The following is a 16202-nucleotide window of genomic DNA, read 5'->3' as shown; positions in this document are numbered from 1 at the left end:
ATACTTTTAATTCAAATAAGATACTATAAACATAGTTGAATTAAATTGTACCCCATAGCAAACTCTTCCTATTTTGCCTCTCTCGGTGAATCTTGCTCGCTACTCTCGTTCTTGTTGGCAGTCTCCCTCGCCTCTCTTGCTTTTATATAAACACAAATGTATAACATGTGTTTGTGTTTGTATAAAGCGAGAGAAAATTATATATATATATTTATTTTCTTTTCCCTCCCATATCTCGTTCGCTACTCTCACTTTATACAAACATAAATGTGTACATTGCATTTAAGCGAGATAAAATTGTAAACATAAGTACAAATGCATATATATTCGTCCTATACACTTATGATTATACAAAAAAAAATTCTATCCGATTCTTTTTTATCTCTCTTTCTGGCTTTAAACAAACACATATTATACAAATTGACCTTTTGTATATGCATATCGAAACAGAAACAAATAAACAACTGCTTTCTTTTGTATATGTATAGTTAAATATACATATTTATGTTTGCTATGGAGCGCAATTCCGCAAATGGCCAAATGACAGACGTCATATATTTTTAAGGCAAAATTATCATTTGTCCCTTATAAGTTTATAATTACAAAAAATCCTTCAAATTAATACAATAATACGAGTGTTGATACATGAATCTGATGCACGAGATACATTAATCGTTAAGTAAGATAAATTACATGATATAATAATCTGATGCGCTGAACACATTAACCTGATGCACGAGATACATTAATCTGATGTGTGAAAATGAGGAATTTTAAAAATTTGTAAAACTAATAGAGAATAATGGTAATAAGAGAATTTAAAGTGAAATTTTTGTTATTTATCCTCTTTTTTTTTTAATATTTATTATATGTAAAAGTTGATCTTTAAAATATTATACCATACCATATCACGTCTACACTACGTGTAAGCAAAAGCATTTTTTGTGTTACCAAACACATAAATAAACCAAAAAATCCATATGAAGTAATTTGACATTCTATAAGAGTGTGTTTTGGCTTGTACAAAAACAATTTGCACAGCCCACTTACTCTGAAGATCTTTACCACTTGGTGTTTGCCTAGATTAAATACAAAAAATCCAAATAACTTTTTTAACTTATCAAATATTACGACAGAAAAGTAACAACGATTTCGAACATAAATCTTTTTTTTCCTTCTCAAAATGATGATTGGTTACATAATAGAATGAATTTTAAGTTATCTTTTAAGATGAGTTTCTCGAGTGAAAATTTTTCTCCGCTTCAAGCTTTTTTCAAATAAATTATATATTCAAAACGGCTTCAACTATCACATAAATATATATATATATATACACACATATATAACTCCATTACACCTACTTAAAAATCACTTTCATTGCCAAACTCCAAAAGAAACATATCATTTTCAAAATGATTGACATGAAAACTTATATAGTAAAAGGTTTGGCAACTTAAGTTCCCAAATTCCCCAATCAGAAAGTACATGATCCCCATGTGCTTCAAGAGGTTCACATCCTAGCCAGCTAACAATTTTTTTTTTAAAAAAAAAAATTATGCCATCCACATACAAAGATCATCATCACATTATTACTACTTAGTTTTATTCAAGAAAAACAATTGCATGTGGACAAAAATATGAAAACTCATAATGCTAATATTAACCATTTCCAGAGGGACAAAGTTGAACTAACACAACCAAACACCCCACATGTTAATCAACAAAATCATACTTTGTTTTGGTTTTCCATTATTTTTGCAAGTTCCAAAATATCAAAAGCAATAGTAACATAGAACAATAGTACTACTTTTCCCCAACTTCACCCCCCTACACCTTAAAATTTCCATGTCATGAATAGTAAAATTATGTACTCTTCATACACCAAACATCCCTTGTCTCATCCCTCTCCATAAAAGATTTAAAGAATCAAAATTTTTTAACCATATAGTTTTTATAATACTAAAGTACCTTTTCATCATCGTTGACATCATCACATTTGTTGCGTTTTTCTTGTGATTCATCACCACCGATTTCATTAGAACTCTCAACTAATAATGCCCTTTTCTCTTGTTCCTCGTCTTCAATTGTGTTGTTTTTACCTGCATTGTTATTACTACCCTTGTTGTCCTTCATCTCCGCTCTTGCTTTCAATGCTTCGAGTAACTCCCATACCGCCTTGTCTTTGTTCCTCCTGTTCTTGATCAACACTTCACTTATATCCGCTGGTGTCATTTCAGCTCGCTCCATTACTTGCTCCAATTGCTCTAACAACTCCTTCTCTACATCGTCCTCATTGTATCCCAAGTAATTCTTCAAGAGAATCTTGAGTGCAGCGAAAGACGAATAGCTCATGTGAATATGCATATCCATTCTTCCAGACCTCAACAAAGCTGGATCAAGCTTCTCAATGTGATTCGTTGTGAAAACAAATATCCTCTCACTACCACAACAAGACCATAAGCCATCAGTAAAATTCAACAAACCAGATAGAGTTATAGTATTCCCACCACCATCTTCACTACTACCACCACCACCACCGCTCCCAGGAGGTGAAACATTGTAATTACTACTACTATTACTACTACTACTGTTGTTTTTTCGATTAGTTAAATTGATAGAACAATCAATATCTTCAATAACAATAATAGACTTTGAACTAGTTTTCATCAGCAACTTCCTCAACTCGGAATTCGTATGAACTTCTGTTAATTCAAGATCATAAATATCATAACCAAGAAAATTAGCCATTGCAGCAATCATACTAGACTTTCCAGTACCTGGTGGTCCATAAAGAAGATAACCTCTTTTCCAAGCTCTACCTGTTCTCTGGTAAAAAGATTCCCCATTAGCAAAATCCAAAAGATCTGCCATAATCTCAGCTTTTTTCACAGGATCCATAGCTAGCGTCTCGAAAGTACTGGGATGTTTAAACGGTACCGATTCCCAAGGATGACCTCTCGAATCAAGTGAACCACCACGTGAATTTGTATACAGCAACCGATCCTGATTTTTTCTTCTAATTTCATTGGCTTTTTCCATAACGAAATCTAAATAATCACCTAATACAACAGATTTATCTTTTTTCTTAGCTCGAAGGAGAAACCCTCTTTTTTCCTCCGGCAATGGCCGCCATGAAAATGTCTGTGAGTTTCTCGGAGTAACCACATGTTCCCAATGAACTTTAACGCCGTTAAATGCATCTATTAGAGAATCATTATTCGATAACCCAAAAGTTATACTGCTCGAATTGAGTCCTCTCGTTAAACTCAAACGATTACCGGTAACGCAAGCGTAGCTACTCAGGTAAAGCTGAACAGCGTTGTAAAGCTCGTTGGTGTTTACTCCGTCGATCTCCGTGATATCGTAGTAGCAATAAGCTGAGAACCAGTTACAGATTCGGTGTATGATTTTGAGAATGGCGAAACGAATCTCCGGTGGAAAAACTACCTGAATCAGACTTTGACTGAATGCCCATACACCCATCATCGATGCCAATGTTGTCCATAACTCCTTCATAATGTTTTTGCTAATAGAGAATATCTTCAGTTTTTTGTTTTTTTTTTAATAGTGAAGAGACAAACTACTTCACTATATAGTTATAGAAAGAAGAAGGTTAAAGATTTTTTTTATTTTTTTTTTGATTCAGAGAATTAAAAAAAGAGGCAAAAGGGTACTGAAAAGGTGTAAGGTTTTTTTTGTTTTGAAATGCGAATTGGAGAGAGAGTTGGCTGGCAATGACTAATAAGAGACTATCAGGAAAAAAAAAAAGTCATACTGTCTATGAATAAAAATCAGATACTTTTTTTTCAATCCAATTTTTTTTTATCTTTTTCTTACTTTAATTGAATAATAAATTCAAAACGGAAAAAATGTAAATATGTCTCTGAATTTTACTATTTAGAGTAAAAAAGGAAAAAAAATAAGTACGTCTAGTTTAATTTTAGTTGTTATAGTTTTAAATCAAGACTAATTTAAATTTAAAAATGGAATAAAGGTAAATATGTCTCACAATTTTACTATATAGAGTAAAAATAGAAAAAAAAGTACTAATACTTAGTTCACTTTTTTTTTTTATTGTCAAAATTTTGAATTTCTTAAGTTAAACAATATGAAGTGTGACTAACCTTAGCTAAAATTTAAAAATAGAAAAAGGTGAATATGTCTCTAAATTTTACGATTTAGAGTAAAAATGGAAAAAAGGTAAATATTCATTCCATTCAAATTTAATTATCATAATTTTTTTAGAACGAACTTTGATTAATATTTAAAAATATATTTAATTTGTTATATTGAAATAAAAATTTATAAAGATACTTTTTAAATAGCTTTTGAATTATTTATTGAATTAACATTATCTAATTTAGTTTTTAAAATTAACTAAAACTAACTCTAGAAAAATACAATATAACAACTAAAAGAAAACAAAGGCAGTGTATCTTTAAATTTCACGTACTACTCAGGGGGAAGAATGTGATTATATTTATTTTTTATAGTCTATAGTCTATATAAAATAAAGGTCAAATATATAAGCAGATTTCTAAACTTGTTGGTTTTTCTCTCAGGTAGTTGAGATACTTCAGAGAAAAAATCCAACAAGTTTAGAAATATGTTTATATATTTGGCCTAAAATAAATATGAAGACAGAGTTTTACATCCTTACATAATAATTTTATTCTAAAATACTCCTTTTTATTCTTTATAAAATAATAATTTATTTTAAATCATTAATTTAATTAAAAAACATTTTAATTTTATATCAAATAAAACATATTATACAAAATTAAAACATGTCAAGTACAATTGAAAAACTTAGTTAAGTGTGCCCGTTTGAATTAACTTATTTTAGTTGTTTTAAAGCCAAAATAGTTTTTAAACTGTTTTGAAGTGTTTGAGTAAAATTAAAAACTGCTTTAAGTAAAGCCAAGATAACAAAAATAAGTCAATAATCATAAATTAGAAATTCTAACTTATGACTTTTGACTTATAAGTCATAAGCAAAAAGTTAATTCAAACATGCCCTAAATAATATTAAAAAAAAGTTGTACTCCTACGATTTTTTCTTAATACTAAGGGTCCGTTTGGTCATGCGATATAGTACCGTGATATGAAATAATGAGATGAAATTGAAGTTTTGTTTGGACATGCGATATGAAATTATGAGATGAAATTGAAGTTATGTTTGGACATGTGATATGAAATTTTGGTATTGTATATTTTCTCGTAAATATAAAAATCACATAAGTTCTAAAACTATATAATAGCCCCAATTGTTTATTCAATCTCATCAAATAAACAAAACATTATAAAATCGCATCATAAATTATTACAAAGCTATTTGTTCTCCACTTAAGTAATTATTTCATCAATATATTTGAGTAAAAATATAACACCTTTCACGGGCTCTTCAAGATTTTATTAATCGACAATCGTGAAGTGTGAGTTAAAGTGACTAAATGTTTGTGAGAATAATAACTTTTATGTCGGCGACAATAATAAATTCTAAAAAGTAATGATGTGATTATAAATTTTTATGTACATGTGAAATAAATGGATAGTAGATATAAATGTGGGTTGTTTTAACAAAATATAAATTCATGGATCAATTTTTGTATTAGAATATTTCAAATCATGATATAGTATTCTAAGACTGGACAACGGACCGGAACGAACCGATACCAGACCGGAACGGGAGGAGTTGACCGGTACCGGGACTAACCGGGCCGGATACCCGGTTCCGCTCCGTCCCACTTTATACCGGGATGGAACTGGAACGAACCAAAATGTCACGGGATGGAATAAACAGGATGACACATTTAGTTATTTTAAAAATAATTTTTTTGAATTACGAAAATATGAACATTTTTTTTATTTTCTAAGTTTAAATTAATAGTTTTTAAATTTATAATGTAATTTTTTACTTAAGTTATTTTAAAGATATTTTTCATAAACATTCTACTTATTAAGTATGCAAGTTAAGTCTAATTATGTTTTCAAGATTTAAATCTTTTGAAGTTTATAAGTTATTACTTATTATTTATTAATATGTTATAATTTATAAGTAATATTTATAACTTGTAATTTAAATAAATTGAATTTGTAATTTTAAAAAATTAAATAAAAATAAGGATAAAATAATTACACAAATTAAAAGATATCAATTCAATTTATTTAAATTTGTATTATAAATTACAATTTCAATTTACAACTACTAGTAGAGTGCATAGTTTATGCAACCACCTTCTAGGAAGGTTTCTGTTCAACTAAGTCTCGAATGTAATACTAATAGGGGATAGTTGGGTTAGTTGGATAGTATTTATTATCTAATATAAAATATAATTTATAATTTATAAATTTTAATATAAATTAATTAATTAATATATAATATAAATTAATTAATAAATATTAATTAATCAATATCAGACCGAAACCAGAATAAACCGGTACTGGTACACCGGTACCAAATCACGATTCCGTTTCGTTTCGTGTTTCGGTTCGGGATGTCCCGTTCCATCCCATAGGCAATCGAACTGGGACGAACCGAAACGGTACCAGTATATCCCGTTCCATTGCTCAGCCTTATGGTATTCCCATATGATTTCATATCATGGTTTTTAGAGAATATGGAATCACATCTCGTAATATGAAATCATAAGATGGAAAAGCGTAAAATCACATATCCAATTGTTGATTCTATCTCATGATACCATATCGTGATATAATATCACATGACGAAACGCCTACTAAATAAAAAAGATATAAGGTTAAATAAAAAAAGAAGGATAATACAAATTAATGGGACCCTTAAGTGACAGACAGAAGAGGGGAATAGAGGGTGGTGGATGAGTCTGAAAAAATAAAACAAAAAAGGTGTTTTGGATGGGTAAGTGTGAGTTGGTTCTGAATAGATCAAAGATGGGACCTAATATTATAGACTTGGACTTTAGTGAACTTTTTCTTCTAAATATTACCCCTTTTTTTTTCCTTCTTCCATCTCATAATGGAAAACTAGAATCACCTTCCTCACTTACCATCTATCATTTCTTCTCTTCATGGTAAGGTGCATTACCTTTTATATTATTTTTTTCGTTTCAATTTATCTGACTTAACACAAAGTATAAGAAATATAAAAATAATTTATAACATGTTTATTGAGTAACTGAAATCCAACATTTACCTTTTTTGTTTCAATTTATCTGACTAAACACAAAGTATAAGAAATATGAAAATAATTTATAATATTTTCATTGAGTAAGTGAAATCCAACGTGAGTAAATGTTAGATAGTATCTAATGAATCTAGTCATATCATGTGTTATATAAATTTCTTATTACTTTTGTTGTCAAATCGCTCATTATCCACTACACAAATAGTTACTAGATACTCATGGAGAAGCACATCACAATATTTGTATATTTTTAATCGGAATCCTATTCAAAATGGGAATGGATGGATTAGTTTGAATCAATATGGAATTATTATCGCATGCTCATTCTATATTTTTTCTTTAATAAAATTATTATAAGAATTAACATTGAGTGACATATTTTAACTAACGCACTTCAGAAATAAACAACTCTATGAATTTAATGACTTGTTATATATTAGTCTAAGTTTATGCTCTACTATTTGTCGTACTATGATCAGGGTCGACTCTTGCTTAATAAATTTAAGGTATTTACGTTAGGCCCCCATGGGGCCTCAAAATTTCACCAACAAAAGATTATGTGTTGACTTTTTAAATAAAACTTAATTATTTATGCCTAAAAAGTATATTTTTTTGAAAAAAAAAACACTATTTCACTATTTTTAACATCATTCAGATAGAAGAAATTAAGAAAATATTGTTTTGTATGTTTATATTTTCTTCGCTAACACTCGTATTATTTATCTATTCAAAATTCTTTTGCACTTTTTTTAAAAAATCTTGGGTAAGTTAGAGTGATACACTATTAATTAAAAATATAAATTAGTAGTCGAAATATATTTGAATAAAATGGCTCACAATTCTATTTTTGTTTCTTCTTAAACTTTCAAGTATAACATAGAAATATATCTTTATGTAAAGTTAATTCGTCAACCAGTTATCAGTTTCTTGTATCAAATTCTATAATTGTAATTCTTATTTTCATGTAAAGTTTGTCAACTTATAATTACTTAAAAATTATGTAAATAATTTATATAATAATTGTGTCAGTAAAAGAATATTTTTCAATGTTGAACTGATAAAATCTTACTTTTAGTTAATAATTAAAAAACGATATTTGAAGAAATCATTTTTGTAAAAAAAAATATATTAAGCAATAATTTACATTTAAGAAGTTAGAGAAAATAAATAAGTGCATATGAAATTTATATAAATTTTGAACATCTAACTAAAATTTTACTTTAGATCACAAATTAGATTGAACTGCTCCGTTTATATATTCTACTTTTGAGAGACTTTACCATTCATTTAAAGAATTTGGTTGTGAAAAATATTATTCCACATGTTGGTTGGTTGTACGTAAATGCATGTGTTTGGCACGACCGAAAGTGTTTTTTTAAGAATGTAATTGAATTTATTATTTATTTTAATTTTTTTCTCTCTCTCTATATATATATCAGAATAAAATATAATTCTAACTATATATAATCTAGATAAACATTATATATGAAAGGTGGAAGACTGAAAGTAGGATAGAGGTGACGTGTCGAAGAATGAAAATGATACCATTAATATAAAATATATATCAATCACTTTTTGAACTTGTTTTCTAGATTTTATTAAAAAAATGAATACTTTTCTTCCTATCGAACTCACTTATTATATCCATATAATCATAACCATACACGGTATACATGTATGGAGAACAAATTAAACAACGTGTAAATAATGGGTCAATAACAATGTTTTAGTTTTATTATATGTTTTAGAGATAATGCACAAGTACCCCCTCAATCTATGCCCTAAATTTCAGAGACACACTTATACTGAATTGTCGCGCCTAATTTTTTGTAAAAACGGGTTTGTGCACGACCTAACAACTTTTTTGGGATTTTGAGTTTGGAGTCGCCATTGTCGCGCCCCATTTTCCCATAAAAAACGAGTTTTGTGCATGACCTAACAACTCTTTTGGGATTTTGAGTTTGGAGTTGTCATTTAACGAATTAAGGCGCGTTAGGGCACCTATATAACCTAACTTAGTCTAGCTAAGGTCAACGAGCCAGAGATTAGGGTAAGGGTCCAAATTACCTCGAGGGAAGGTGTTAGGCATCCCTCGAGGTCCACAAATGTGGATCCCGACCGTATCTCATGCAATCTATGTGGGGGTTACAAGTAGCAATTAAGGTCACTTCATTTATTAATATTATTTAAGTAGCATGCTTGCTAGGTGATAAGAAATATAAAACAAATGAGACCATTTTATTATTTTTGACCAATTAATTAATAAAGGCTAGGTGATAGCAAATATTAACATTAAAATCATTTTATTGAATCTAACATGTGAGACTAGGTGATATAACAAAAAGTTGAATCAAATAGCTCATTATTATCTTAATTAATATTTAAACATGCGAGACTAAGTGATAACAATAAAATAGATATACTAAACAATTAAAAAAGAGATAAGCGAGAGGATAGAAAAGATACAAATAAATAAGCAAATAATTTTATTATTTTTATTTTAATCTACCCCAAAATAAATATATATTTAAAACAAACAAGTAAAGGGATAAAAGAGAAGGGAGACTCTAAGAGACTTTTTGGATCAACACTCGACTTTTCAAGCCTGAGTCGATGTCATCATCTTCGTAGGGCCAACTACCCCTACCCAACCACCGCATGCATTTCGTACCTAAAAGATGCCTAGTCGTCCCAGTTTAATGTCCAAGAGGCATTGGACTCTCAAAGGGTGGGTTTAGACAAAATAGAATATAATGCCCTCCTAAACACCAAGTCAAACAAACAAGGCAAACAAGACGGTCATTTTAGCAATGCAAGTCTCAATTTGGCCTCTAAAAATCAATTAGACGTGCTTGCAAATAACACAACTGTGAAAGGTTTCATGTTGAGTGTGTGAACATACAAACAGACAACAATTTAATTATGACGGGGAAAATATGATAACATAGATGCAAATATTAGTATTGAAGTAATTTTAGGATGAGCAATGATTAATGAAATAATAGCTTTTGTTTGATTTTCAAGTATAGCAAAGGATGTGATTACACATGCACATATATTTTTAAAATAGTAGTCGAATTAATTATTAAGGCAGAAAATTTTATAACAAAAGGCTTAATTTATTTAGGCAGAAAATTATTTTAAGGACACCAATAGATTTATTAGTAACACAAAAAAATTATATTTTTTAAGTGACAAATTTATTATTAATGAAGAAAATTGTTTTTAGAATATTGATGGATTTACAGATTGGTTATTAATGTAAAAAATATATATTTTTAGGCAGAAAATTAATTACAATGAAAAAAATTAATTGATAGCAGATTTTAGATGCAAAAGAGGTTAATTATGATGCAGAAAAATATTAACTATTATTTTTTTATGGACAAATTAGTATGACAATTTTTAGGAAGAAACACAAAATAATAATGTATGCAGAAAATTGCTCTTTTTCATAGAGTTGAAAATATTGAAAGATTGTCTAGTTATAAAACATGCTGAAAATTATTAGGGAGTGACTTTAATGCACAATCTTATTTAATTAAATTCTATATGCATGGTTTCTAAGTGAACATATTGCAACTTATTAATAAGAATTCATATTAACAAATAAGGGACAAATTGACAATTATTAAAACTCTTGCTCCTTTTAACGTAAGTTATCATACTAGAGATTAGCTTATGATTCCCATGATTTTAGGCGATTGGAAAGTTAAAACAACACATATAGATGAAGCAAAAAATATTTTAATCCTATGAGCATGCTTTCTAACACAAAAATATTATAAAATTGCATATAATCCCCCTCCTCTTAGACGATATCCCAAATAAATTTACATATGAGAGCTTTAGAGTTATACAAGGCGGACGAGCCTAAATGTACCGTTATAAGGCAGACGAGCCTAGATGTCGCATTCTAAGGCGAACGAGCCTAAATGTTGAATTGTAAGGCGGGCGAGCCTAGATGTCGCATTGTAAGGCGGACGAGCCTAGATGTCGCATTGTAAGGCGGACGAGCCTAAATATCGCATTGTAAGGCGAACGAGCCTAGATTTCGCATTGTAAGGCGGACGGGCCTAAATGTCGTGTTGTAAGGCGGACGAGCCCATCTGAAGAAAAGGTAGGTCACAGTAGCGAGTTGAGTCTGACAATGTTTCCATGGTAGTCTGGACAGTAGCTGAGTAGTCGAATGACAATGTAAGTAGCAGAAAATCTGACAGTCTTTGTTTGTAAGCATGAAGGGTGGTTGTTCAAAAGGCGGTTGATTTTATCTGTAATCTGCACATCTGTAACTTAGACTATAACTTAAATAAAGTGATTAGAGCAAATATATCAAAATAAGCGGTAAATGTAAACATGATGCAATTCCCATGTTGACCATGAATGTTTCCCTTAAGACCATGAAAAATAACGTCTTAAGGATTGATGTTTAGGGCCATGATATGCAAAATGTATGAAAATGACGCCTTTAGACTATGACACCTTCGGATAATGATAGACAGAAGTTAAACCCTTAGGCCATGATATGATGTCTACAGGCAATAAGGATGATGCCTTTAGACTATGATGCCTTAGGAACATGATAAGCATAAAATAAGTCATCAGGCCATAACATGAAGTCCGTAGTCCATGAAAGATGATGCCTTTGGAATATAAGTAATGAGTAAAGAGGGCGTATCTTTTTTTGGCATCTGTTGATACTTGTGACTTGATTTGATTCGGGCACATGAGCACGATGCAATCTTGGGCTTATGCAAACTTCGAGCACAATGCAGTCTCGAGCACAATGCAATGATGCATTTCTTCGGGCACATGAAATGATGCGTTTCTTCGGGCACATGCATTATCGGGCACATGCAAAGATGCATTTCTTCGGGCGCATGAAATATAGGACACATGCAATGATGCAATTCTTCAGGCACATGCAATATCGAGCACATGCAATGATGTGTTTCTACGATCTTGGGCATAATATAATGATGCAGTTCTTCGAGCATAATGTGATATCAGGCGTAGGTGCAAATGATGCAATATCGGGCAGAATGTAATTTGCCAGCACAGCCGTTGCTTGAGGGCGTACAGTAGCTTGGGCCTTTCTCTTGTTGTAAAGGTCGGGTATTATCGATAGTTTGATATTTGGTCTTGTTGGGAGGAAAATATGTCTTCGAGTTGCGATTTGTTGTACTCAGAGCGATATTGGAGTTGTTTTTGTGTATGTGCATGTACTTTCTACATTCAAAGAAAATTCATGAGTTTAAGAAATGGGGGGAAGGGTGATCTGCTTTGTCTGGTGTGTTCTTCTTTGACCTGCCATCCACACCTCTTCGGGCATCTGTTTTTCATAAAAGGGAGAGGAACTTTGAAAGAATTTGAAATTATCTTTAGTAAAAGAAGCTGATGTTGAATCCTTGACCAAGGAATAGGTTGAGACTTTACAACATCTGACTCAAAAGTAGATTTATCATTCTGATCTTCGTTGTAAGCTGACTGTTTGTGAACTTTTCATATCCTTTTGAAAGGTTCTGTCTCAGCCTTGATTTGTAGCAATTTTGAGGTTCCCTCAAAATTCTGTCCCAATATCGAGGAAAAGTGCTTTCGATGGAATTTTTGAGTTTGTCTAAAAAAATTTGCCCCAGTATCGAGATTTGCAAGGGAAAAAATTTTGATGAAATTTTTGAGACCCTCTCAAAAATTCTGCCCCAGTTGCCAAATAAGGAAAAAATGAAGGTTTTTATCATGATAAGACCAAACCCCTATAGGAGCGCCTACATATCCCTTTTTAAGCGGGAATCAGGTCTTACGTAGTTCCAAATTACAAAGAGCATGAAGCAATCTTTATATGTAATATTTTTTAACAGAATCTCAGTTTATAGGCTTTGGGCAGACTTCTCCATCCATTTTTGCAAGTATGAGGGCCCACCTGTCAGTACTCGAGAGACTTTGTTACGGGCCTTGCCAGTTTGGTGAGAATTTACTCTTTGCTTCGTCTTGATTTGGGAAAATCCGCTTGAAAACTAGTTGCCCAGGCGAGAAATGTCTGAATCTAACCTTCTTGTTGAAAGCTCTAGCCATTCTATTCTGATAGAGCTGACCATGACAAATAGCGTTAATTCTTGTTCCATCTATTAATGCTAGATTCTCTGCCCGACTTTGTATCCAGTCAGCGTCACTCAACTTTGCTTCTTGAATGATCCATAGGGATGGTATCTCTACTTCGACGGGTATCACAGCTTCACTACCATATACTAAGAAGTAAGGTGTGGCCCCGGTTGAAGTTCTGATTGTGGCACGATACCCCAGTAGTGCGAAAGGTAGCTTTTCATGCCAGTGTTTGTGGTTGTCAATCATCTTGCGCAATATTCTTTTGATGTTTTTGTTTGCTGCCTCAACAATCCCGTTCATATGTGGCATGTATGTTGTAGAATTAGATGACTGATCTTGAATTTCTCACACATTGATCTCATCAGATCACTAATTATTTTTGACGAAGTCGTCCACAACTTTCTTTGTCACTGATTTGTGGGAGGTGTTCTCCACCCACTTAGTGATATAGTCAATTGCGACAAGAATGAATTTGTGTCCGTTGGATGTTGTTGGCTCGATTGGACCAATGAGATCCATGCCCCATGCCGCGAACGACCAAGGTAAACTAGTGACATGAAGTTCGTTATCCCTGAGGGATCTGTAAACTTTGGTAGTGTGACCCTTCATCCCATAATGGTAGGTGCAGACCTTGTTAGGGTCGTACCATTTTGCGCGAACATCCACAAGTAATGCAGGAATTGGGGAGACATACCCAGCCTATTTTAGTCTTTCATAAAGTTGTGTTATGGGTTCGGCCAAAGGGGAATAATATTTTGTAGGTCTTCTTTCATATGGAGGTCTGTTTCGGTAGTTTGGTGTCTGAGTGGGTGGTGGAGTTTGGAAGTGTGTTAGTTGGACATTATAGACAGGATATGAGGCATGTGAATATTGAGGGGAATGTTTTGGTAATATATTGGCATGGGTTGGGCAGATATAGGGGGTGGAGCTGAGGGATGTTGAGGGTATGGAGTGTGAGGGTATGGGGATGGTGGTAGGTTCGTTGCCTGGTGCCTCAAAGGGGCCTTGGTTCCATGAGCAATCATTATAGAACCTATTTTCTTTCGATTTTCTGTCATTCCACCATATTGCAGAGTTTTGTTGGTTGCTTGCAAAGCCTCCAAATTGATGATAGTCCTATTCTTTATGCCTTCTTCAATTCTTTCGCCTAATTTGATGATTTCAGCGGAACTCTTTTCAGCCACCAGCATCATTCGGTCATAGTATTGTGGTTCTTGGCACGAATGAAGTAGTCTTTCATCTGAGATTCCTCCATAGGGGGTCTGGCCCTAGCCGCTTCAGACCTCCATTTTATGGTGTAGTCTTTGAAGGATTCACTAGATTTCTTCTTCAAATTTTGAATGTAAAACCAATCAGGTGCATTTTCTATATTAAAACCAAACCTGTTCATGAAATCTATTGCCATATCTACCCACTCTACCCATTTCCGTGAGTCTTGCTCAATATACTATGCTAGGGCCTCCCCGGTAAGACTCCTCATAAACAGCTTCATGAGTATCCTCTCGTCTCTTCCCACCCCTACAAGTTTGTCACTGTACATTCGTAGGTGGGCTTTGGGATCCCCAATGCCGTTGAACTTCTCGAATTTTGGAAGCTTGTATCCTTCGGGCAGTTCTACATCAGGGTGCATTCACAGATTCTCATAGCTCAGTCCTCCTAATCTCTTGTTTCCTTCATCATGATGCACCCTGTTGGTCAAGCTATCTAATTTCTCAATTAGTTTTTTTATCAGAATGTCCTTTTGGTGGGACTCTGATTCATGGAGGTCATGGGTCAAAGGAGTGGTTTCCACATATATTTGATTGAGGTTGTTGTTTCCAAGAGTATATGGGGGATTTGCATTAGGGGTTGTTTCTGGGAGGGTTGGCTTGATTTGTTGGTAATAATGGTGGAACGAAACTTAGGTATTTTGGGCATAGGGTGGTGGAAAGGTATTTGGATGAGTGGGTTCAGGTCGGGATATATTGATTGGAGGATTATTTGGCATGGTTGTTTGGTTCTTCCTCACACTAACCAAATAACCATGCCAAATAATCCTCTAATCAATACATCACGACCTAAACCCACTCATCCAAATACCTTTCCACCACCCCATACACAAAATACCCAAGTTCCGTTCCACCATTATTACCAAAAACCAAGCCAACCCTCCCAGAAACAACCTCAAATGCAAATCCCCCATATACTCTTGGAAACAACAACCTCAATCCAATATATGTGGAAACCGCTCCTCTGACCCATGACATCCATGAATCAGAGTCCCACCAAAAGGACATTCTAATAAAAAACCTGACTGAGAGATTAGATAGCTTGACCAACAGGGTGCAACATGTTGAAGGAAACAAGAGGTTAGGAGGACTGAGCTACGAGGATTTGTGCATACACCCTGATGTAGAAATGCTCGAAGGATACAAGCTTCCAAAATTCAAGATGTTCAATGGCATTGGGGATCCCAAAGCCAACCTACGAATGTACAGTGACAAACTTGTAGGGGTGGGAAGAGACGAGAGGATACTCATGAAGCTGTTTATGACGAGTCTTACTGGGGAGGCCCTAACATAGTATATTGAGCAAGACCCACGAAAATGGGTAGGGTAGGTAGATATGGCAACAGATTTCATGAATAGGTTTGGTTTTAATATAGAAAATGCACCTGATTGGTTTTACATTCAAAATTTGAAGAAGAAATCTAGTGAATCCTTCAAAGACTATGCCATAAGATGGAGGTCTGAAGCGTCTAGGGCCATACCCCCTATGGAGGAATCTTAGATGAAAGACTACTTCATTTGTGCCAAGGAAAACCAAAGTTTGTCTTTCAAGCCTAAGTCAATGTCATCATCTCCATAGGGCGAACTACCCCTACCCCACCACCACATGCATTTCGTAACTAAAAGGTGCCTAATCATCCCAACTTGATAGTCCAAGAGGCATTGGA

The 16202-nt window shown here is 33.0% G+C and overlaps 1 protein-coding gene across 1 annotated transcript; it reads right to left on the bottom strand.

Annotated features, from left to right (window-relative positions):
- Nucleotides 1–1713: 1713 nt before the first annotated feature.
- Nucleotides 1714–3751, bottom strand: LOC101249898 (AAA-ATPase At5g57480). Its single transcript, XM_004252570.5, has one exon. The coding sequence runs from the start codon at nt 3514–3516 to the stop codon at nt 1960–1962; it is 1557 nt and encodes a 518-aa protein (XP_004252618.2). The 5' UTR covers nt 3517–3751; the 3' UTR covers nt 1714–1959.
- Nucleotides 3752–16202: the final 12451 nt, after the last annotated feature.

Source organism: Solanum lycopersicum, chromosome 12 (genome assembly GCF_036512215.1).
Source record: "Solanum lycopersicum chromosome 12, SLM_r2.1".
NCBI classification, from domain to species: Eukaryota; Viridiplantae; Streptophyta; class Magnoliopsida; order Solanales; family Solanaceae; genus Solanum; species Solanum lycopersicum.
The sequence above is the reverse complement of the archived record's forward strand: the minus strand, read 5'-3'. Positions and strand labels throughout refer to the sequence as shown.

Bases quoted from the DNA above. Each gene is read 5' to 3' on its own strand.
- LOC101249898 (XM_004252570.5), bottom strand. From the start codon at position 3,516: ATGAAGGAGTTATGGACAACATTGGCATCGATGATGGGTGTATGGGCA.